The following is a 22114-nucleotide window of genomic DNA, read 5'->3' as shown; positions in this document are numbered from 1 at the left end:
CAATGTACATGTTCTGATTAAATCATTAACCAGTAGAACTGAGCATTATTCAGTCACTTAAAATCAGTGACAGACATTTTGTTTTATTTTGTTTGTATTGCTGATAAAACAGGAATGTACAGCAACTCAGAGGTCTGACAAAAGCTGCTGCACTCATGACAAAAATATCATAGTCATAACTCAGTTTCTCATTTTGATGCTGAATAATTTGGTATGAAGTGATTCAAGAGAAATACAGAAATATCCTGCTATGATGTGAAAAGGATTGCATTTTTCTTTTTGAATGGTGACAGAAATACGCTCCAGGAGGAACCAGTTTAATTCAGATTGCTCCAGCTATTACAGTATTTCCGAGATTATTCCTTTTGGTGATAGGCAGTGAGCACCACATACAGGTGATAACACATGGTCCTGAGGCCGAACTGTAAACGTCATCATAACTATAGCAGTAAAAAGTCAAGCAAAAGCCCTGGCTGAGAAAATATCCCTTGTTTAGTCTGACTATGTCCGTTAGAAGATACTGTAGAGCTGAATGACACAAGAACAGTTTGATTGACCATCAGAGGATCTGGATCTGAATGATGTAGTCCACCACATGGACCTGTGTCCGACCAACTTTATGTGGGGACAGGCCAGATGTTGGGAAGTAGTTTGAACTCATATGTCAGTCTTTCTCATTTCATACTTCACACAACTCAACCCATCACTTCTTGTGAATAACCTTGTGAACCGTGAATGAGGAGAGACCCTAATCATCAGTTCGTAGTGTCTCACCCCTTCGTGTGGCCTTCAGGATCACCTTAAACACTTTGGACCTGTTCACACCTGGTGTTAACATCGGTCCTAGAGTAAACAACGTCCTGAATGGGTCTCCTGTGGTCACTTGTGATCGGATCTCACTTCCCGCTCAATTACATTATTTCTGCTCAGACCAAATGATGAAGTTTTGAACCTGTCTCACTGTACAGATGGGCCTGTTGTCAATATAATAATAAGATTCTACCCACTTGACAATAAATAAATGTGGCAGTTGGTGCCTTGGTGCGCTCACACCTGTACTTGGAGCCGTCCAGGTGTGATGCGTCACTCACGTCACTCCTAGCCTTTATACTTTTATTACACAGCAGTGGAGTCAAGGGGCTGTCACTTAGAGGCCCCACCCACATCAAACACATCCCTCATGCTGCGTTGATCTTGATCACAACTATAACTCAGCGAGTCACATGTTGCACTACAGTCTCTCATGTGACGCTTCAGTCAGCACCGATGACAAAGTGTCTTTTTTGGGGCATCTAGGTTATATACAACTGTTTCAACAGCAGTGTCGAGGCGGACATACACACTGAAACACATTGGGGGGAAAAATTCAACCAATGTTATCCCAGTTTTAACCTGGATGTCTAAATGTCTTTAGACCAACAAATGACTAAAGCCCATCTTCACTTCCCTGGCACTGCTCCACCTGTCAACAAGAAAGTGGGCTTGTGTCAAAACAGAAATTTAGACAAGTTTGAAAATCAATTTACACAGATTTAAGCAAATGCTTACATCGCAATAAATATTGTGCACCTTGTACAAAGTGTCCTACCTTTCCTCTACAGTTCGATGACTGAAACTGAACCTCACGACTCAGAGAGGAACCTGATGAATTGTTTGGCATTAATGGAAACTAATTCAACCCGTAATGGCCAACGCACGCACGCACGCACGCATGCACATGGGGATACTGCTGTATCCTGCAACACAGTAAGGTAGGACTTTGTGTGACACCTTTACACTACTAAAGATTTGAATATACTGTAATATTAGTATTTTTCTTTTGATTGCATTTCCTGTTATATATCATTTGACACCAGCCAACCGTATTTAGAATTAACATTAAGCGAAACCTCTGGTAAGTAACTGCAGTAAAGGTCACAAGACTCCAGATTTGTGAATAATAAATCTGTGATACTGAAGTCAATTGTTCAATGTCCGATGTAACAGCCAACAGGCAACCTCTATGTGTCTGTGGTTTCCCCAACTGGTCCGGGACTGGAGAAGGTAACAGATATCTGTGTCTTGGACTCTGTTCTGTTCTTGGACCATTTCCTCTGGATCCATGTGTCAGTGGGTCGACCTGCAGGGTTTGAAATGGTTTGGTCCATCTGTTTTGACACGTCACCCACAGTCACATTACAACACACACAGTGTGAGGACCGGGGAGGTCTTGAATGTCAGGATGAAGTTCTGTTATACCCCGTGTCTACATGTTTCTCCAGCCACAGCTCTGCTAACTGCATTGTCGACGCAAATGTACTCGCTCTTGACCCAAGGCACATTTTGTATTGTCTCTGCTCCAGGCTTGTGTTGCAGTGGACAGGATGATAAATGTGGACAATTCCTGGTTCCTGACTGCGCATCACCTTTAAACCAGAATGAATAACTTTTGTGAACAGGTCCACATCTTCCAATCCCCAGCCTTGGATTGAAGTGTTGAAACCTCCAGCTCTCAGAAGATCACTCTTGAAAACGCATGTGATTCCAAAGCCATAATCTCGCCAGAAACCACTTTTCTTGGTGAGCACTAAATTGTTTTCTCTCAGGGTCTTCTCAGCATACACCATCCTGGGGTTGTACTGACTGAAGACAACAGGGAAATAGACCTGTCTTCCCTGGACAGCGTTGTCTCTGCAGTGCTGCAGGGCCTCACCAGTAAAGATGAGATCAACATCACAGAAGAACAGTAATGTGTTGTTATCAAGCTTCGAGGAGGCCAGCTCCAGACCCAGGCCTCGCGAGAAGTTGCCTGTCATTGGGATTACAGAAAGGTCAGCGGTGGGATACTTCTTACGGTAAGCTTTGATTAACTGAATATGTTTCCCACTGCTCTGGTTGCTCTCACTGTCCACAAGAACAAGAGACAGCCTAACATTTTGTTTGGCCACCAAGCAGACTTTCTCAAAGTTCTCCATGAAGTGGACAAAGGTGTCGTATCGACCGGACAATGGGACGACGATATTGACCTTCCTCTGGCTTTGCTTCCACATTTCTCTGGTCGATTCGTAGAACTGGAACGGTGCCAGGAACTTCAGGGAGTTGGACAGGAAAGACAGAGACTGGGATTCAGAGTTGATGGCAGCCACAAGTTCGACCACATCTAATTCTTCAGATTCAGAAAAGTAGGGTCGGCTGAAGGGCTGCTGGAGGTAAGCATGCCGCCTCACAGGCACGGTGATCTTACGTCCCTTATGTTTCTTGTAGAGAAGCAGTAAGTCCAAGACGTATTCAGCCCCGTGCATCGGATCAACTCTGTAGTAGCCATACTGAATCTCCTTAAAATCAATCATACGGCCACGTGTTTTTGAATTCTTATTAATCATTCCCATGACCTGCAGTATAATGTCTTCGAGTGCAGTCCAAAGCAAGTTCCCAAGGCTTTGTCGCACTGTCTTGTTCTCAACCGCAGAAAATATGTGACGGCCCGTCAGGAAATCCCACTCAATGACATCATTTCTCTCATTGGGCCGATAACGCATGTAGGAAGGCGGGGAGCCCAGCTGCAGGTCCTCCCACAGAACCTCTGTGTCACCGAGGTAACTCATGACCAGGCCGTCACGGTGCAGCAGGACGGTGCGGTAACGGAGCCTGGAGATCTCACGGCTCAGCATGAAGCTGTGCAGCCGGTACTGGTAGGCCGGCTTCTTGTTGGGGTGGAGTGTGATGGCATTGTGGATCTTGCTACTGTGAAGTTCTTCAATGAAACCTTTCTTGTTGTGTTCATAGTTCTCATAGAAGAGCTGCTGCATCTGTGAAAATAGTTGGAACACCATGTTAACACACCGGCCGCTGGAGGCTCAGGGAAATAGCAGGACACATCATGTTCCCACTCATGAAACAGACAAAGTTGAGCAGAATTTAATCAGCCGGTTAAGAATGATGGCGTTGCAGACGACGGTGCAGAGAAACATCTGACGGGTTCAGGCGCCGGACACAGTGCAGTCTTTCTGCACTCACAGTGCGGTGACACCAGCAAAGTGAAGTATCTGTTATCAGTCAGGCAAGTTATTCTTAACATATGCATAATTCTCAGCAACACATCCACTGTGAAATTCTTCAACTTGACATTTAACCTGGGATGAAGACATGATGGGGCAATATCAAGTAGCTGCTTCCAGTGTACACTGTTGTCCGTGCATTTGAATCAATCATTTGATTCTGTCACACGGGATGAGCCTTGAAAGTGTTTTTCTCTCCCCTTGGCTCACCTCCTCTAATACTACATGTGTTAGACTCCTTGTCACCTTGTCATAAACATTTTTGTTGCACCCCAAATGTGCCTCTTACTTTTATAAATTATTATTCACCTAAAAACTTCACCATAATGAATATCTTAATTCCCAAGGGACCGATCCAAGCCCCCCACTGTCACTAAATGCACACTCCATCACAATCCATGAACCCGAATGGACAGAAAGGAGACATACCTCATAAGACCACACACACTGTGTTCCTCCGAAGCGACGCACACAGCGGCCCACCTCCACATCCTCGTGGGTGGTGTACATCTCCCTCAGACAGGTGCTGATGTGCGGGACCATCCGGCGCAGCACTTCTCGACTGAAGATCATCCCGGGGCCCCCCATGCAGAAGTTCTCTCCTGGCTCGAGGGCCAACCTGCCCAGCTCCTCCGCCGTGCCCAGGCCCGTCTGGCCCAGGTAGAGGGGCTTGCTGCTGTTCAGTGAGCGCAAGAACAACTCCAGCTTCTCACCTGGTGGAGGGGAGAGAGGGAGAAGAAGCTTACTTACTCTGCTCAGTATAAGCATGGCTTACTACAAAATAAAACACAGCAGTCAGAACTAAATGAACTTAAACTAATTAATTTTTTTGTGCCCAGCTCTCAAAGACTCACCCCAAAACACAAGTCACATTTCTGAAACACTTAACACTCAAAAATCAACGTTATGGACATTTATAACTACTACAAAGTTTGGCAGGATGAGAAATCAAGCAGTCGGACGATCACACAGGTTGGACAGTGAGCAACTGTTCATGAGGTAACAAATAACAGTTCCTCGTGTGCACAGAACTACAGCCAGTCTGTGTGTGTGTGTGTGTGTGTGTGTGTGTGTGTGTGTGTGTGTGATCCACTTTGTGGAATAAGCACATCGTGACACCCACGCACGCACACACACACACACACACACACAGACAGACAGAGAGAGAGAGATTAATCACCTCTTATATAGACGTCGTCGTCTGCGCGCATGAACCACTCGTACTGGTGCAGGTAGTGGTCGTGGATGTACTTCAGCATCATGAACGACTTCTTCTGCGGCGGGTACGAGTCGTCCACACCGGCCAGAGACACCACCGGCACCGGGGCGGCCAGGGGGACCGCGCCGGACCCGGCGCTGGAGAAGAACTCCACCCTCCCCGGGATGGAACCGGCCCAGGTCTTGTACGCGGCGACGGCGCGGGAGCGCAGATATTTCTTGGCCGTCATCACGCCGACGTAGAGGAAACGCGTCGGTCTCCCGGTGTCCCTCCCCCCGGTGTCTCTTCCCCCGGTGTCTCTACCCCCGGTGTCTCTACCCCCGGTGTCTCTTCCCCCGGTGTCCCTCCCCCCGGTGTCTCTCCCCCCGGTGTCTCTACCCCCGGTGTCCCTCCCCCCGGTGTCTCTCCCCCCGGTGTCTCTACCCCCGGTGTCTCTCCCCCCGGTGTCCCTCCCCCCGGTGTCTCTTCCCCCGGTGTCTCTCCCCCCGGTGTCCCTCCCCCCGGTGTCTCTACCCCCGGTGTCCCTCCCCCCGGTGTCTCTTCCCCCGGTGTCTCTCCCCCCGGTGTCTCTTCCCCCGGTGTCTCTACCCCCGGTGTCCCTCCCCCCGGTGTCTCCCCCCCCGGTGTCCCTCCCCCCGTTGGCTCCGCTACTGTTTCCATGGTTGAATATGACGTCACCCCCCCGACTCCGCTTCGGGCCGTCCCGGGCTGTGCCGCCCGCGATGCGCGCGAGGATGTCGGGAGCGTTACCGTGGTAACACGCGGGGGAGCGTCTCCCTCGGCTCTCCAGGACCTGCGGCACGATGAGCCACGAGGACGCGGTGAATCCGAGGAAGACGCCGAGGATCACGGTGGCCCACGGCCTCCTCGGTCTCAGAGCCATCGCGGTTTCCCTGGACCAGAGCCGGTGGACACATGAATGCCGCCGTTGTCCGGAGGTGCTGACGTGTTGTCGGTGCGGCGGGAGGAGGCTCGCCACTGGGCTCGAACCACACGGTGTCCGGTCCCGTCCTCAGGGCTCGACTGTCCCATGTGAACCGGTCTCACTGTCCCCTCCCCCGGGACAGGCTCCACGTCCGGACGGTTCGATCATCGCCACCGGCTCGTCCCGTCACACGTCGTCTCGACATTCACACGGACTGGTGTCTGTGCCAACTTCGCAGCGTTCCCTTTTCTTCTCTGGCTTTTCAGGGCAGCTTGCACCCTTCACGATGCACTACTGCCATCTTCTGGAGCGAGTCACCCCACAGCGTCCACAGTGCCACGTCCTCTCCTCCTCCTCCATCACGTCCATCACCGGCTGCTTCTCCCCGAGTGTGTGAAGGAACATTTTTTAATCCTGTTTTTAATTATTTATTTTATTTTTAGAATTTAGAAGATATTGTTTGAACCCTTTAATGACAGGACAGTGTGCAGTGTGAAGGAGGAGAGAGTGGGGGGCGACACGCCGCAAAGGGCAGAGGTCAGAGTCGAACCCGTGGCCGCTGCAGAAGGACTCAAGCCTCCACACATAGTGTATTTGAAGTAATTGTTTAAATTTCTCCTGTGGTTCTTCCACTTCTTTAACAGTGGAAACAGCTTGTGTTGCTGGTGAGCAAAAAGCACGTCACACTCTTTTGTGTGACATCTCAGTATTTATATTCATACTTAGCCTTGTATTTTTCATTGTGCAAGTGTGGCATGGGATGCGAGAGATATTGTATCTCAATGGGACCTTCTTGGTGAAATAAAGGATAAATCAAAAAATTCTAGATCTCTACTCTCTGCTATCCACTTTGCGGCTGTTAACACCCACATTTCCCCATTGTGGTCGAATAAAGGCTCATCTCAGCTCATCTCATGCTCCTCAGTACAGGGGAACGAGGAATCCAACGTTCCATTCCTCCTTCATTTCCACTTTCCAAATATAAAGATGGATTTTTGAATATGACAGGTCCTATCTGAACCACTCTGCAGTACATTTTGGGTGAGTTTCGGGAAACTAAAGCACCAGCAAGTGGCAGCAGGATCAAGAAGAAGGGCTGAGGTTGCATTACAAGCAGGGCAGCTGTCCAAGGCAAGAGTCTGTCTTCAATCACAATTTTAGTGCCTCAACCTCTCCTGAAGAGAAATTACCTCAAATAAAAGCGATTTTTGCTGCAATTGAGGCGAGGAGGCACATTTTAAATGATTAATATATGGTGAAAAAGAAAAAATAATGCTCCCTTTTGATATCTACCTGCAGAATAGCATGGTACAGATGCACTTACTCCAAACTGTATGGAGTTATTCTGTCAAGTTGAAAAAGAGTGACGTACGGGAAGAAAGGCTGCAGAGCAGCTGAGTCAAATGTGGATTATTGGTGATTATTGTTAGTTTTACAAAATGTGCAACTACACGTGTGACGGCTTGTTAAAAAGTGAGAATGTTTGGATTCATTTCAACCTGACAACCCCAAACATGTTCTTACTAATGACTTATAACTGAACTGACTGTACGTGCTCCTGAGGACCGTCTCTGACACTGTGGGGCCATCAGCCATCTGCATCTTAACTGCTGACAGGAAGAGACTGGACAGATGGATCAGATATTCAATACTGTGTAGGATTCAAATGATGGGACTGGACGTGACACTTTTTTCAGGTGCCAGCACATATAAGATTCAAGGGGAATTAAATACCTGACAAATGTTCATAGGAAGCCACAAGAACAAATCGCTTGACATCACAGTACCTTCAGTAAAATAGAAATGAAGACAGCAGTTAAGCATATGTTGAAAGAGAGGTGGCAAAAAACAGTGGGAGAAAGAAAGAACAGGAAGATGGTTGTATGGTATTCGAAGAAAAGTAGGTGTGATGAGAAGTATGGGGAGAACACGGAGAGATGAAACAATAATTCACAGGCTACGTTTTGGTCATGCAGGGTTAAGTAGTATTATTTAAAGCCCCAGTGTGTAATTTTTGTACTTTTCTGGCGGCATCTGGTATAAAGTTGCAAACCGCAACCGGTGGTGAAACGAGGAGAAACTAGGAGTGCAGGCAGGATCAGGAGATGAGAAACAATAATATCAAGACACACTGGACTAAACAGTACATCATTACATAATACAGGTAACTGTGACTGCTGTATAGCTAAGAAAGAACAATAGAGCGTGTTATGCTGCACTGTGAAAAATATGAGCAAGAAAGAAGGCATCTAATTCAAAACTGATGAAAGAAAATAAAAAGTACAGTTTAATCTAATGGATATTCTACAGAAGAACACAGATGAGTGTAATCAAGTCATGTTTCAGTATCTTAGACAAGCAATGGTCGTTGAGAAGATGTGAGTTTTTTTTGTTTTGTTTTGTTCATTATTGATTTTTGTTTGGTTAGTTTTTATTTCATCAAGTAAATAATAGCGATGCTGAGCCACACTCCACACCAGCTGGTGGCGGTAATGCACCAAATTGTTGTTTGCCTACCGCCAAAAAAAACAGAAGAAGAAGAGGCGGAAGAACAACAGTCTGAGCCACTAGCAGAAGGCTGAGCAGGGAGCACCAGAGTCCTGCTGCTGACGACGAGGGTCCCGGGACCGTTCGGGGGGAGTGATCGTGGGTAAGATGGGCCGCTGTGCACATCTGTTCGGATGGAGCCTCTGAAGGTGGGACGCCGTCATGAACAGAACACTCTGAGGTTAGCAGTTAGCTACAGCCAGCTAACCACAGTGAGCGCCAGGGGTCTTAGCTAAACTAGCTTACATGCTAACTGGAAATGATCATTTCGCTTTGCGCAGAAAGCCGTCGGTAAATGTTTTGACAGTGTGGACGACACGTATGCACTCGTGCTGCCACGTGTAGCGGACACACGGCGACTTGGTTCGAGCGCGGGGCTTTGCAGTAAGCACGTTTCAGAACGGGCAGGGGAACGCGACAGCGACCAGAGCTAACGTCAAACTAGCCACTGGGAGTTATGACAGTGAGGGGGACGGCGGCGCCCGAGGACACCTTCCACATGTCGGACACTTGTCCCCCGGGAGACGGTGACCGTGGATCCGTCGACGTGTGGCTCATCGCCTTGTTGACACAGTGTGAACACACAGGGAAATGAAATCGTCATCATCATCACATCGCTGCGATGTGGTCCTTTGTTTTAGTGTCGAATACAAGTGTCCGGTCCAGGAAGTGGTTGACAAAACGTGAACGTTGTGACAGTGTCACGTCATCTGTTGAGGACTCGAACCCGTGTGGGATCCACAGAGGTTGAATGCAGATGGAATGGAACGCAGTCGTAGACAGGAATGCTCCACTACCTCCCATGGTATTTTTAAGATTATACAATGCAAACAACAGGCAAACTGTGTGCTGTGCTGCTTTCACTACATTACATGTTACATGCAGATATCAATATTAGGGAGTACAAGATTCCCGATACCGATACATAGTCTGATATATATATATTTTAATCTGTCAATGATTCCTAAGATGTCCTTTTTAAACCTTCATGACAGAAATGTAATTGAGGCATGATATTTACGTTTAACCATAAACTTTATCATAAATACCTATAAATTGAAAAAGAAATTACAAATACAACCAAATAAAGAGAAGTTGAATTAAGAAAATAAACACTTATTTGACCCCAAATGTAAACAAATGCACATTTAAAGGCTTTGAATTGTCAAGCTCCAGCGGAGCATGTAATAACTGTGAACTCACTCCAAACAGGCACTGGCCCCGTTCCCACCTCGGAGCAGAGAGAATCATCAGGAAAAGGAGAGGGGAAAAGATGACAACTCTCCACTTGTCATCAGCCACTTCTATTACTCTCTTCGATAGAGATTGAGAGGAAGAATCCTCTGGCACATAGGCAGGACAGTGAGACGTAGAAGACTTCCAAAGCTAAGCCACACTTAATACGGAAAAGAGATGGCTTTCTTGGACAATCCAGCCATCATTCTGGCCCACATCAGACAGTCTCATGTGACCAGTGATGACACAGGAATGTGTGAGATGGTACTAATAGACCAGGATGTGGATCTAGAGAAGTGCCAGCTGACTCTGGTGCCCGGCAGCAGCTGTGGCTCAACGGGGTCGGGCTCCCTGAGCGAGGAGGGCAGCGGTGTGAGAGATAATCATTCCTGTGACCTCTCCCAGTCCATGGACATCACCTCCAGCTGGGACTTTGGTATCCGCCGGCGGTCCAACACAGGTAGGCCTTTCTCAGGGTTGTTGCTGGTAAGCAGGGTAGGCTTTCTGTCGGGCACACCCCCCCTTCTGTCTTCACGACGGGGGCAGCCTCAAAGCCTGTTCTGTTGTTGTGTTCGTCTAATCTGGGCCAGTGGTTTAGTGAGGCTCAAGTCAAATTGTGTGTACTATGGATGGTTGTTTTTGGGGTTATAGCGCTGTGTGAAATCTATAAATTGTTCATTATGATTTATGTCACCCTTGTATGCCAGTATACTTTGTAAATCAAGCAATGTCAGGTTGTTCCTCTTATTATGTCATTAAGTAAAAACAAATTTAAGCAGCTATGGCAAAGAAGTGGGACTCAAACTTCTTGGTGCCTACTGTGAGTTCTTTTTTGGGGCGTTGATACCTTTTATAATACTTTTTGATAAAAATGTCAGAAATATTGGAGCGATAGCAAGAGAATGACATTGAAGAAAGCTCCTCTGCTGGACTCCAACTGAACATGTTGCCATAACATGGTATCTCCCTCGCACCATTATGTCATCAAGACAGCTTGGTGCCTTTTGCTCAAAGGCCCTTTTCATAGCTGTCATTAACATTCTGATCTCACGTGGACACAGCAAGTTCACACGTGGAGTTACTCCCTCGTGTTTCTCCTGGGACCACTCGATCATATCTCACTTCACCGTTCCATATGCAAATAAACACGCACATCGTTTCTCTTCACACAGACCAAACAATGGTTTTGATTTGATGGCAACTACAGAAGTGAGTGAGTGTTTGTCAGATACAGATCTCAAGGTTTGGTGTCCTAATCAGCATTAAATCATCAAATCAGTCATCAAATGAATATAACGCAGTGTGTGGGGAGTTGGGTGTGTAATATGAGTGTAGTGAGTTTCAATCAACGGAAGAGTGTTTTCTCTGGAAGGTAAATGTGGGTTTGGTGACGGAGGGAGTCCAGAGGTAGACGTCGCGTCTCCTCTTGGCTCCCTGGACGTTTGGACACAGTTTGGTGGTGTGCTGGTCTGTGTTTTGGGTAGAAAGACTTTCAGACTGACGTGTGGTGGCTGTCTCATCAGGACAAGACAGCCGTGAGAAACCTGGGGCCGCTGGTAAGATGACAGGGATGAAAGCTTCATTTGATGTTCCTCCTGTTGTGTATATGTACACACAGTATTTATAGGGTGTGTACATGTGGCCCAGGAAGAGTGGGTCCGTCTACCAACCAAAAGTTCGGTGGAAAAGATGCTGTGTATAGAAGCACTGTATGAATATGACTTGTAGTGTAAAGCATTTATTAGTCAGTAAGACTGGAGCCTTTGTAATTACAGTCCGTCTACACTTTCCATTTCTTTGTGTGTCTGACAGTCTTTACAGCATGGGTCGTGTCAGTGAAAATACCACATGGCACATGTTTAGTGCATCTTCCTGAAAATTGTATTTATTTATAACGGCAACACACATTTGTAAACATTTCTGAAAATGTGCCAGTTTTAGAAAGCCTGTATCATTTTAACTGCAGTCCTTTGTCAAGATTTTTTGGAGCCTTTTGTGTGACTTTAAATAAAGTCAAAAACACATCAGTAATTGAGAGTTGATACGCCATGAGCCAGGCAGAACAGAAACAAAACCAGAAGACATTAATACACTGATACAACCACAAACTAGACAAAACAGAGACTCCTGGCAACGGGCAGAAGACATGGGAGAAGTTAGCAGCAGGTAGAATCATGACAATAACAACAGTAAACAATAATTAAAACGACTGTAAGAGTCAAAAATGTTTACATGTCTGACTGCTCAGAAGCCGGTCCTGGACACGATGAGTGTGGGAAGACGTGCAGTTTCTCAACTCGGTTGGTAACGTGTTGGTAATGGATTTATGCTCGACGCATCGGCCAATGTGCGCACCAACTGTGACGTCACCGCAGCGCCAGACTACTTTACTCTCAGCCGTGCCTGACACAGTGAACACAGTCTTATGCGAAACGAAAATGTCGCCGCTGACAAAAGTCTATATCTACACCATGGCAACCGCGGCAGAGCTGGTGCGATCGTTCAGTGAAGAAGAAATGTTGGTTTGTTGGATGAAGAGATACCACTTTTCCGCATGTCTGCATATCGGTCTGACAACCTGCTCCGTCGGATCATGGTAACAGAACCCATCGCAGCCCAGTCAGCTTACAGTGCCAATGCTCCGGACTGCGTCAAGTTATAAAAATCGGGAGGTGCGTGGCCTCGCGAAACAGCACCAATGAAAAACCACACACAACAGGAAGTGACGTCAGCGCCGCCGTCCGCATGGACCGATGCGCCGAGCATAAATCCAGATTTACAGAGAAGTCCGATTGGTTGGAGGAGCTGGACCTGAGAGCTTTCACAGTCCCCTTTTCGGGGAGAACTAGTTGGTCCTTTGTTTGATTTTTTTCTGATTGATAAAAGTACAAAGTTGAAGTGGAGCCATTTAAGAGCTTACAAATGAGGCAGGTCGGTATCATGTTTGCTGTATACATGTTCCCTCTAGCCCAGTGAACAATAGACATTTAACCTGAGGTGATCTGGTATTTTTCTCGCGTGTTAAGCGATGATGAATTTCTCTATTTCACCAGGTTTTTAGTGACTTTGACTTGTTTGCATGTAACAGAAATGTAAAAGTTGTTCTTTCTTTTCAGCCCAAAGACTTGAAAGGCTAAGGAAAGAGCGGCAGAACCAAATCAAATGTAAAAATATTCAGTGGAAAGAGAGGTCATCCTCCCAATCAGGTACTATTTCACACACAAACATCAAGATTTGTTGTAAAACATAATCTGTCACTTCATTTATTGTTTCTATGTCTACTGCATTTTGGAAGTAACTTCACTCTAAACAAAAAAGGTTTGCTAAGTATTCTTAGTGTTCAAAGTGTTGTCATGGAAACACCTTGAAACCAAATTAAACTGTAGTACCCACGGTCAGTGTTTCCCATCTGCCCAGGGGTCACAAGATAAATGTGAGGTGTGAGGAGAAGATGAACTGGATTGTTATGTACGCTCCCTTGGATAGGAAAGCAAGTGGAAAAATGGCGACAACAATTATTCTTAACTTAACTTTGATTTACATGAAATATATCAGATCAATTGACCTTCTAAAATTCATGTTAAACAAAGTTGAAAATCCCACTAGTCATACCTGGTAAGCACTTGTTTTGTGAAAGCATTTTTTCCATCGAGACATGAAACCTTCCATATTATCTGGATGTGTCCCAGCAGCATGTGTCTGTTGTCAGTGTTGTTGACAGTAATCAAGGTTTTTGCCCGTCATGCTTCTGTCCAGTGGACGATCTGGGCTCTCTGTTTGAGAAACGTGACTTTAAAGACAGGCCACGGCAGCTGACGGGTTCCAAATCCACCCTCTCCCTGCGACTGGAGCAGTGTCCCCAGCAGCTCAACAACCCCTTCAATGAATATTCCAAGTTTGATGGCAAGGTGAATGATTCAACAGTTCAGTCCTGAGAAGTGTGGGTTGCAGGTGGACGGGGGATAATGCAGTGAAAGTGACCATCAACAAACTTTGCTCCCTTTTAGAGTAAATACTGAACTTATAGTTTTAGCTTTTGATACCAAGTTTTCCCCTTTCCTCTGTGTAATAAGTTTTTACTCTTTTGTCTCGTCATGTTTCAGGGCCACATTGGCACAACAGCGACAAAAAAGATCGACGTCTACCTCTCAATGCAGATGGCTCAGGAGAAAGTTCACCCGATGACGGTGGTGACCATCGCCAATGCCCGCGTGCACGACCTCATTGGTCTCATTTGTTGGCAGTACACTAGCGAGGGGCGAGAACCCAAACTCAAGTGAGAGCGAACATGTTTACTGAGTTTCAAAAAATGTAAAATATGACTTTGTGTGACACACTCTTCTTCTTCTCTCCACAGTGAGAATGTGAACGCTTACTGTCTCCACATTGCGGAGGACGATGGCGAGGTGGACACTGACTTCCCTCCACTCGACTCCAATGAGCCAATCCACAAGTTTGGTTTCAGCACTTTGGCCTTGGTGGAGAAATACTCCTCACCTGGCCTCACGTCCAGACAGTCGCTGTTTGTCAGAATGTGAGTATGGAGTAAGAAACCTATTCATATATGTGTGTGTGTGTGTGTATATATATATATATAATCAATATGTCGATGAAATGTGAATGTTATGGTTAACCTGAGTTATTTTAGGCCTGTGCTAAACATCATCTGCGCTGTTGAGTTTGTTGTCTTTGACCTGTATGTACAAAGAGTGCAACACATTTTAGCTAAACATATCATATTATATATGTTTTCGGTGAGGTTCTAATAAACGTGTTCCTGTTTGTAGAAAGTATTAAACATTAGTTTTTGGCTCCTTCTGTGAAATGAAAATAAGGTTTTGAAGAAAATGATGTTGTTATCAGAATCAAAACTCAGGTTTCAAGTAGTATTGAACCATTTCGAAAGGGTACCTTGCCCTACAGTCTACTTTTTGTACATTACAATGGCTGTGAAATAAATGTATTGTGATGCTGTTCTGGATCCAACTGCTACACAATCAGGAGAAACATGCAAAGCCAAAGACATCTTAAAGGGACAGGAAGTGATTTCAATCCAAATACGCTTTTTGTAAAAATAGTTTTTTTTTACTCACGTTCGGCTCTGTGAACTCCTTAAAAAAATTAACAAATGTGGTGCAGTGTAAACACCTACCAGGTAAAGATGGCATGTCATAAGTTCACAAATATACAGTATATTATCTAACTTTCCACAGGAACGTCTAGACCTTACAATATAAGAGAAACCCAACAGTTCCACCAATGAGCAAACACTTGGCGACTGTGTGCATATCCTGAATAATGGTCCAATAGCTCTGTGAATACTAAATTGTACATTTTCTTAAAATTCCACATCCCCAACAAAGCGATTCTCAACCCTTTCTGCCATTTCCATTTTAGAAACGCTGCTCATGGTTTTTCGCTGATCCCTGTGGACAGTCTGAAGGTCACCATGAAGGAAATTCTCCAGAAAGCACTCAAGAAGAGGAAAGGCTCACAGAAAGGCTCAGGTAAGGACACGCATCATTTCCTGCCAGATCGGATGTACAGCAGGTAAACGTGATGTGTCCTTGTCTTTGAGTTAGTACACTGGTACTAAAGCTTGTTCACTATAGAACACAAACAGTTAGAAGTTTATCTTGGTTGGAAGAGACGCCTCAGTGTGTGGGATACAAAACTGAATTAGCTTTTACCGTCAAAATCCTGTCTGCCTCTGTATGTCGAGCTGCTGATGATATTATACTGTTTATATTTCTAGAGGAGGGATCTATACATGAAAGGGTGGTTGTCCACTGCCTGTAGAAATCCCAGGTGGTAACATAAACCACCCAACCCCCCACCCTCTACAGAGATGGGTCCTGTGTTTTAAAAGGGGGGAGAAAAAAGCTTAATAGGTACATAATCGGTGTTGGCTTCTCATAATTTAAAACAACTTAATTTTTACAACACCTAACCCTAAGCCACCTGTGCTAGTCTAAATTATTAAGACTGAGGCTGCTTTGAAAACTGATAATTCATCAACAACAAATCATGAGTGGATCAAGGCAGGAAATTATTATTACAAGAATGTCTGATTCATATATTTCACATTATATTTATAAAGCATTATGTAGGGTGAAGTTGGAGGTAGGTTGCAGGCTACCAACCCTTTGTCAAGTTCAAACAAGGACAAATCATGTCTTTAAATGCCAACACGTCACAAAGGATGTAGATCATTTAACGTCTTTAAACAACGTAAATAGAAAAGCAACAATTTAAACAATGTTGCTATTCTCAATGATTACAATCTAACAGACCGAATTCATGAAAGAGACTTCCTCACCACAGCGGTCTGATTCCAGTGTTTATCATAACACCACCAGCTGCTGTAGATGGACGGTTATAAAGGGAACTTCAAAACCAGATCATTTTGACGTAGACCTCACTGTAAACCAGCACCTGTCAATCACCCTGTCTGAAAAGATGAGCATTAAATTAATATTTCCAAAAATATGTGACTTTAAAAAAATTTAAAAAGTGGTTGTCAGTTGCTGAAATTAGTGAAATGATCTTTGACATGGGTTGCTCAAATATAATCACCTGACCGGGGGTCACTGTATGATATGTTTATTTTTAAAAGGACTAAGTGGGGCAGCAGAACCATTACGTTGCTCCCCCTGCTGACCTCTGCCAACAGGGTCATGTTTTCATCTATTTGTTTGTATGTTAGCAGGATTATGCAAAAACTACTCAACCTATTTCCATGAAATCTGGTGGACGGGTAAAGCTTGAATTGAATAATGCATCAACATTCCTGTTTGCACTGTATAACTGTTTCAGTTTTGTTTTTTGAAACTTGATTTAACCTTTAAATATGTGTCAGGTGAGGCTGTACTAAAGACATGTTATGTGATGTTATAAGTCAAAGGACATGTCTTGGTCAATAATAATATACTATATTATCATTAATAATAACTCCAGGGCTCCTTACAGTAGAGCTGGAGGCCACAGTTATGCCATCCAAAGTAACTAATGGGATCTTTCTTGGTCCATGTGCCATCCTTCTACCAAGTTTCCTGGAAAATCCCCTCAGTTATTTTTGCATTATTCTGCCGACAGAACTTTGAGAGATCAATAAAAGGGAGTCTGACTGGTCAACAAACACAAGCAGTCAGACAATCAGACTGTTGAAGGTCTCCAACCCAACTCCAAGAAATCTGAGGTCTGTGTCTGTCGTCTGACTCCATCATTCTCCAACAGGGCCCAAGTATCGCCTGGAGAAGCAGACGGAGCCGAACACTGCAGTGGACCTGGACGTGACGCTGGAGAGCCAAAACACACTGGAGTTTTGCCTGGTCAGAGAAAACAGTACGTAATATCAGTAGGTCAGTTGGGTTCAACTGCCACAGCTGGTTACAGTCCACCAGTTTCTCTTCAACACTTATCTGACACTAATTGTAGATGTTTGGACCAAAGGAGCAAATCCCTCTGAAGTTGGACTGTACAAAATGAGACCCAATTTTGTTAGATCGGTTTTCTGACACTGTTTTTAGGAATGTCAAAGTTTCCCTGGGCAAGAAGCTGAACCCCAAACTGCCCCTGGCGTTGGTGCTGGCAGTGTGTGAATGTATAGCAGCGCTGTATGAATGGGTGAATGTGACATTTAAATACAGCCCATTTATCACTTGCTTCGCTCCAAACCTGATGTCAATCCAGCACGGTCTCACAAAGTCAGTCAATCTCAAAATTGGCCAATAGAGGGCACCACAAACCTGTTCCTTATGGGCTTAAAGTAGGGGTGGGCGATCAGGCCAAAAGTTCATATGACAATCTTCGCTTCATCTTCACATCCACGATCTGAATCACAATTTCTCGCACCAGATCAGATCAGTCTATCTGGAAAAAACAAGTGGGCAAAAAAAAAACTTTCACTTGAACTTTCCCTAAATGTTTCCACAGGTCGCTCGTGTTACTGCCTTTACTAAACATTTATTACACTTTAATTTTGTTGAAGTACAACAACCACACATTCGACCGGTTCACTCTGTGTCTGGCACCGCCCCCTGCACCGAACAGGCTCCCACACAGAGACACTGATCTCTCCTCAGGAGTGGGAATAGCGAAGATGACTACAGCCTTTCATAATTATTGTTCTCGTATTAATCATTACGGTATCGGCGTTCCGCTCAGAACCATCCCTGCGATCTGTACGATTCCTCTGAAAAGCAGATCATATGCCAAATTAAGATCATCGCATCGCCGTATAATATTTTTAGGGGCTTTTGATACTGGGCGTTTTGAAAATGGAATTGTTTTCTTGGACCTAAGGTTAAGTGCATGTATTTGTGGAATCTTATATATTTTGTCACTCTGCATGCATTAAAACAAAAAAATACTTATTCAGTGTGATCTCATTGTAACCTTGGTCAAGAAATGACTAGATAAACAGTAATTTTTTTTTCATGTTAACAATGTCATTGGACCGATGTTGTGGGACTGTAAACGTTACTGTTAGTGTCTGAACAGAAGGAAACCAGCTCAAATGACTTTCCTTTGTGTTGCCTGGAACCCAGTTGTTGCTGCTCACATCTTTTGGACTGAGCATTTTCTTTCTGTCTCCAGGCTCCAGGGGAGAGGAGAGCTCAGAGGAAGACCCTCCTATTGACATCACTACTGTCCAAGACATGTTGAGCAGTCACCACTATAAGTCCTTCAAGATCAGTATGATCCACAAGCTTCGCTTCACCACTGACGTCCAACTAGGTACACACGACTTCGCCATTCTATAAAACTGTCATTTTCCCCAGCAGAATGTTTGTTTGAAATATTCATTGAAATTCTTCAAACAAAGGCTCCTTGATTTTAGATAGATGACAAAAGTAGCATTTCAGTTTCAACAGGTAACTATAAACTTGTGGTTTCAAGCATTAGCAAATTGTATGAGCTGCAGCTAATTGGCGAAGTCTGAGGTATAGTTTGCAAGTTTGGGAACTAGGCATGTTAACATTTGCAGCTTATACTGAAGCAGACAAACCAATGCTCACTGTCAAGGGGTTTCCATAGTTTCCAGAACAGCCTTTTTGAGTCACAGTTGTAAACTGATTTCACCTTTTTTTTGATTTTGATATGATTTATTTAGCACATGGTAAACAACAACAACAACAAGGATACATCCACAAGGGGCTTGGCACGTTGGGTTCCCTACAATTATTCAATAAAATACAACATGAAGAGAAAAATAAAAAGCATATAGTCTAAAAAAAGGGACAGAAGAAAGGGACAATCCAATGAGAGTAAATAATATGTGAAGAAATAGAAAAGAGTAAGTCATCCTAACAAGACGAAAGAAATATAAGCTATTGATAGAGTAAAAAAAAAGGAAATTCATAGATTTTCTAAATGATAGTGGAGAAAGCTTCTGTATGTCAGGAGGGGAAAGTTCCATATTTTAGACCCTCTGTATTTGGAGAAACTATGTGTTGGTGCACATTGTGAAGGGCACTGGACTGTTTGTAAAATAGTTGATAAGATATTTCACTCTCTGACTGACTGACATCGTCGGCCCCAGAGCCACATTAAGTGTGTATGAAATATCAGAAAGCTCATATGCAGCAGTTATGTTTGAGCCGATTAACATCTAAAACAAATCTTCAACTTGCAGTCCTACACTGAGTGGTCATCGTTGTGTTCTTTATGAATTAATTCACATACAATTGTTTGATCAGGCATTTCAGGAGAGAAGGTGGAGATCGATCCTGTTACCAATCAGAAGGCCAGTACGAAGTTCTGGATTCGTCAGAAACCCATCTCCATTGACTCGGACCATCTATGTGCCTGTGACCTTGTGGAGGAGAGAAGCCCCAGTAAGTGTACCAGTAGAGTCGGCTCATCCCCTTCTTGTACACAGCTCGGCCTTGACCATTTCAGCCATGAATCACCACAGTTGGCGACAACCTGGCGAACTGGTGGCAGCAGTTCACGAGTAGTTTGGGACAGACGTCTATATCGTGATGGAGGGCACAGGAGTGATTGACCCCTACCCACACAATGGACTGTAAATGATGCAGTGATTGATGAACCCAGTGCTGTGAAACATGATGACGTTGACATTACAATAATAAATTACTGGACCAAAATCTGTGTTTTAACAGCACTGGGTATATCATATACACAAATATTTCAGGGCAGTAGAGTAATATCAGCAGCCAGCTAGCAGAACCACAGAGGCACCAGTCCATTTAGTCTGTGACCAAGTTACTAATATAATGAATATAAATGATCAGCAACTGATGTGATTATGTTGCTTATAAAAAACAGATTAGAGATGAAGGAATTGTTAGCAGTGGTGCTTTATGACACACTACAGTTTACTCGCATGCAGTGGACCGCTGAGGCCCGATGTGGGAAGGTAGTCAACTGAGTGGTACTGAAGTAGTTTGCATTAGGGATGCAACTAACGATTATTTTCATAAAGGATTAATCTGTCAGTTATTTTCTCGATTAATCGATTAGCTGTTTGGTCCATAAAATGGTGGAAAATGTCGATCGTGTTTCTCAAAACACCAAGATGATGTTATGTTTTGTTCTCACACCAAAGATATTTAGTTTACCGTCAGAGAGGAGAAAAGAAACCAGAAAATATTCACATTTAAGAAGCCAAAGTCATAGAATTTTGACTTTTTCCACAAAAACTACTACAGATTAATCGATTATCAAAATAGTTGTCGATTAATTTAGTAGTTGATTACTAATCGATTAACTGTTGCAACTCTAGTTTGCATTATATCATATTAGAACTGACGGATCCAACGAAGGCAGGAATGTCTTTTTCTTATTGTCATGTGAACTACAAAGTATTTTTCTTATTGTCATGTCATCCTCTCATTCTCGCTTTGCTACATTTCAATTGACTTTGACTTTGTAGGCTTTAGGGGGGATTTATTAACAAAAATTAAATTGAATACCCATCCTGATTCAATAGTTTATAATCACCTGGAGCGAAGCAACTGTCATAACTGTTTTGGATCAACTGTGATTCACAACAATTCAACAAACCTATGCAGCTTCATCTTTGTCATCTGAGATCTGACACATGAAAACACATGGGGAAGGGAGGAGGTTGTGATCCGTGTTCAGTTTCTGTCTCATTAAAGAAATTTCTCCGCTCTCTTACAGCTCATGCAATATTTAAGCTCACTTATCTCAGCAACCACGACTACAAGCCTCTCTACTTTGAGTCTGATGCTGGGACCGTCAATGAGATAGTGCTGAAGGTGAGTTGTGGTCGGACGTCTGTGCTCGGTCCCGTTTCTCTGCTCAGAAAAACTTTTACGAGCTTATTCCGTGTTGTCTGGGATTATTCCTCAATCAGTTATTAAACAGTGACACGTACAGAGCTGATCACAGGAGTAGGAGGACACGATGGATGTCAGACATACAATTGAATGTTGTACATCAACATTTCATGTAAACCAGTCTTTGTTTTTTAGGTGAACTATATCCTGGAGTCCCGGGCCAGCACCTCTCGGGCCGACTACTTTGCCCAGAAACAGCGGAAACTAAGCCGCCGCACCAGCTTTAGTTTCCAGAAGGAGAAAAAGTCTGGCCAGTAGATGGACTGCAGCTGTTCAGGCACCTGGCTGTCTGTACTGTACGTACACAGACCAGACGTGATGTTCTCATACACAGCATCAGGCGAAACAGAAGTGGCGACTGACAGACCGGGGCGTCGGGTCAGAGGAGATGAGAGCAGGAAACAGACCAAGCAGACGTGTCTGCCTCGGCGGAGGTTCCACGAGCAACAACAAATGCATTCTTGTTCATGCATTCTAAGAAACAAAAAGATTTGTGGGATTTGTCGGCTGTCATGTTGCCATCATTTCTTTTTTATTATTTTTTTTTTTTATTATTCGCTGCCTCTGAATTTAAGCTCCGTCTTGCAGAATGGATTTGTACAGCTTGAAAATGCTAGTTTGTACACACAACAACAACAACAATGCTACGCACTACATTTCTGCTTCGGACCTCCATCTGTAACAGTTTTGATATTACATCAAAGAAAACTTTCACTTTATATGTACTGTACATTTATGTATTTTTTACATTTAGGAGGTTAAATATTAAATATGAATGACCCAGTCTGGATTTAAAAAGATCAACACCATTCTGCCTTGA

At 44.2% G+C, this 22114-nt stretch overlaps 2 protein-coding genes across 7 annotated transcripts; one reads left to right on the top strand and one right to left on the bottom strand.

The window, feature by feature from the left end:
* Positions 1 to 81: 81 nt before the first annotated feature.
* Positions 82 to 6746, bottom strand: chsy3 (chondroitin sulfate synthase 3). The gene is made up of 3 exons (XM_035624014.2): positions 5218 to 6746; positions 4467 to 4750; positions 82 to 3788 (listed from the first exon to the last, which is right to left on the bottom strand). Exons 1-3 carry the CDS (start codon positions 6137 to 6139, stop codon positions 2217 to 2219), a joined length of 2778 nt encoding a protein of 925 aa, XP_035479907.2. The 5' UTR covers positions 6140 to 6746; the 3' UTR covers positions 82 to 2216.
* Positions 6747 to 8690: 1944 nt separating this feature from the next.
* mapkap1 (MAPK associated protein 1) lies at positions 8691 to 22114 on the top strand. Of its 6 annotated transcripts, none has more exons than XM_035625298.2 (13): positions 8714 to 8909; positions 9370 to 9533; positions 9941 to 10424; positions 13081 to 13170; positions 13721 to 13872; positions 14068 to 14240; positions 14322 to 14498; positions 15362 to 15471; positions 17201 to 17308; positions 18563 to 18703; positions 19666 to 19803; positions 21116 to 21213; positions 21430 to 22114. In XM_035625298.2, the coding sequence occupies exons 3-13, from the start codon at positions 10142 to 10144 to the stop codon at positions 21550 to 21552; spliced, it is 1593 nt and encodes a 530-aa protein (XP_035481191.1). In that variant the 5' UTR covers positions 8714 to 8909; positions 9370 to 9533; positions 9941 to 10141; the 3' UTR covers positions 21553 to 22114. The 6 variants fall into 6 exon arrangements, with proteins under 6 accessions (XP_035481193.1, XP_035481191.1, XP_035481190.1 ...); XM_035625301.2 differs by having other exon boundaries at positions 8719 to 8877; XM_035625302.2 differs by having other exon boundaries at positions 8734 to 8831.

The sequence above is a fragment of the Scophthalmus maximus genome, chromosome 2 (assembly GCF_022379125.1).
Source record: "Scophthalmus maximus strain ysfricsl-2021 chromosome 2, ASM2237912v1, whole genome shotgun sequence".
NCBI lineage: Eukaryota > Metazoa > Chordata > Actinopteri > Pleuronectiformes > Scophthalmidae > Scophthalmus > Scophthalmus maximus.
Note: the sequence above shows the minus strand (reverse complement) of the source record. Positions and strands in the feature narration are given on the sequence as shown.

Coding starts and splice junctions, on each gene's coding strand:
- chsy3 (XM_035624014.2), bottom strand. CDS start 6,139: ATGGCTCTGAGACCGAGGAGGCCGTGGGCCACCGTGATCCTCGGCGTC. Junction 4,751..5,217: donor CGACGACGTCTATATAAGAG/GTGATTAATCTC, acceptor CCCCTCCACCAG/GTGAGAAGCTGGAGTTGTTC. Junction 3,789..4,466: donor AGTGTGTGTGGTCTTATGAG/GTATGTCTCCTT, acceptor CTATTTTCACAG/ATGCAGCAGCTCTTCTATGA.
- mapkap1 (XM_035625300.2), top strand. CDS start 10,142: ATGGCTTTCTTGGACAATCCAGCCATCATTCTGGCCCACATCAGACAG. Junction 13,873..14,067: donor ATTCCAAGTTTGATGGCAAG/GTGAATGATTCA, acceptor GTCATGTTTCAG/GGCCACATTGGCACAACAGC. Junction 14,241..14,321: donor GGGCGAGAACCCAAACTCAA/GTGAGAGCGAAC, acceptor TTCTCTCCACAG/TGAGAATGTGAACGCTTACT.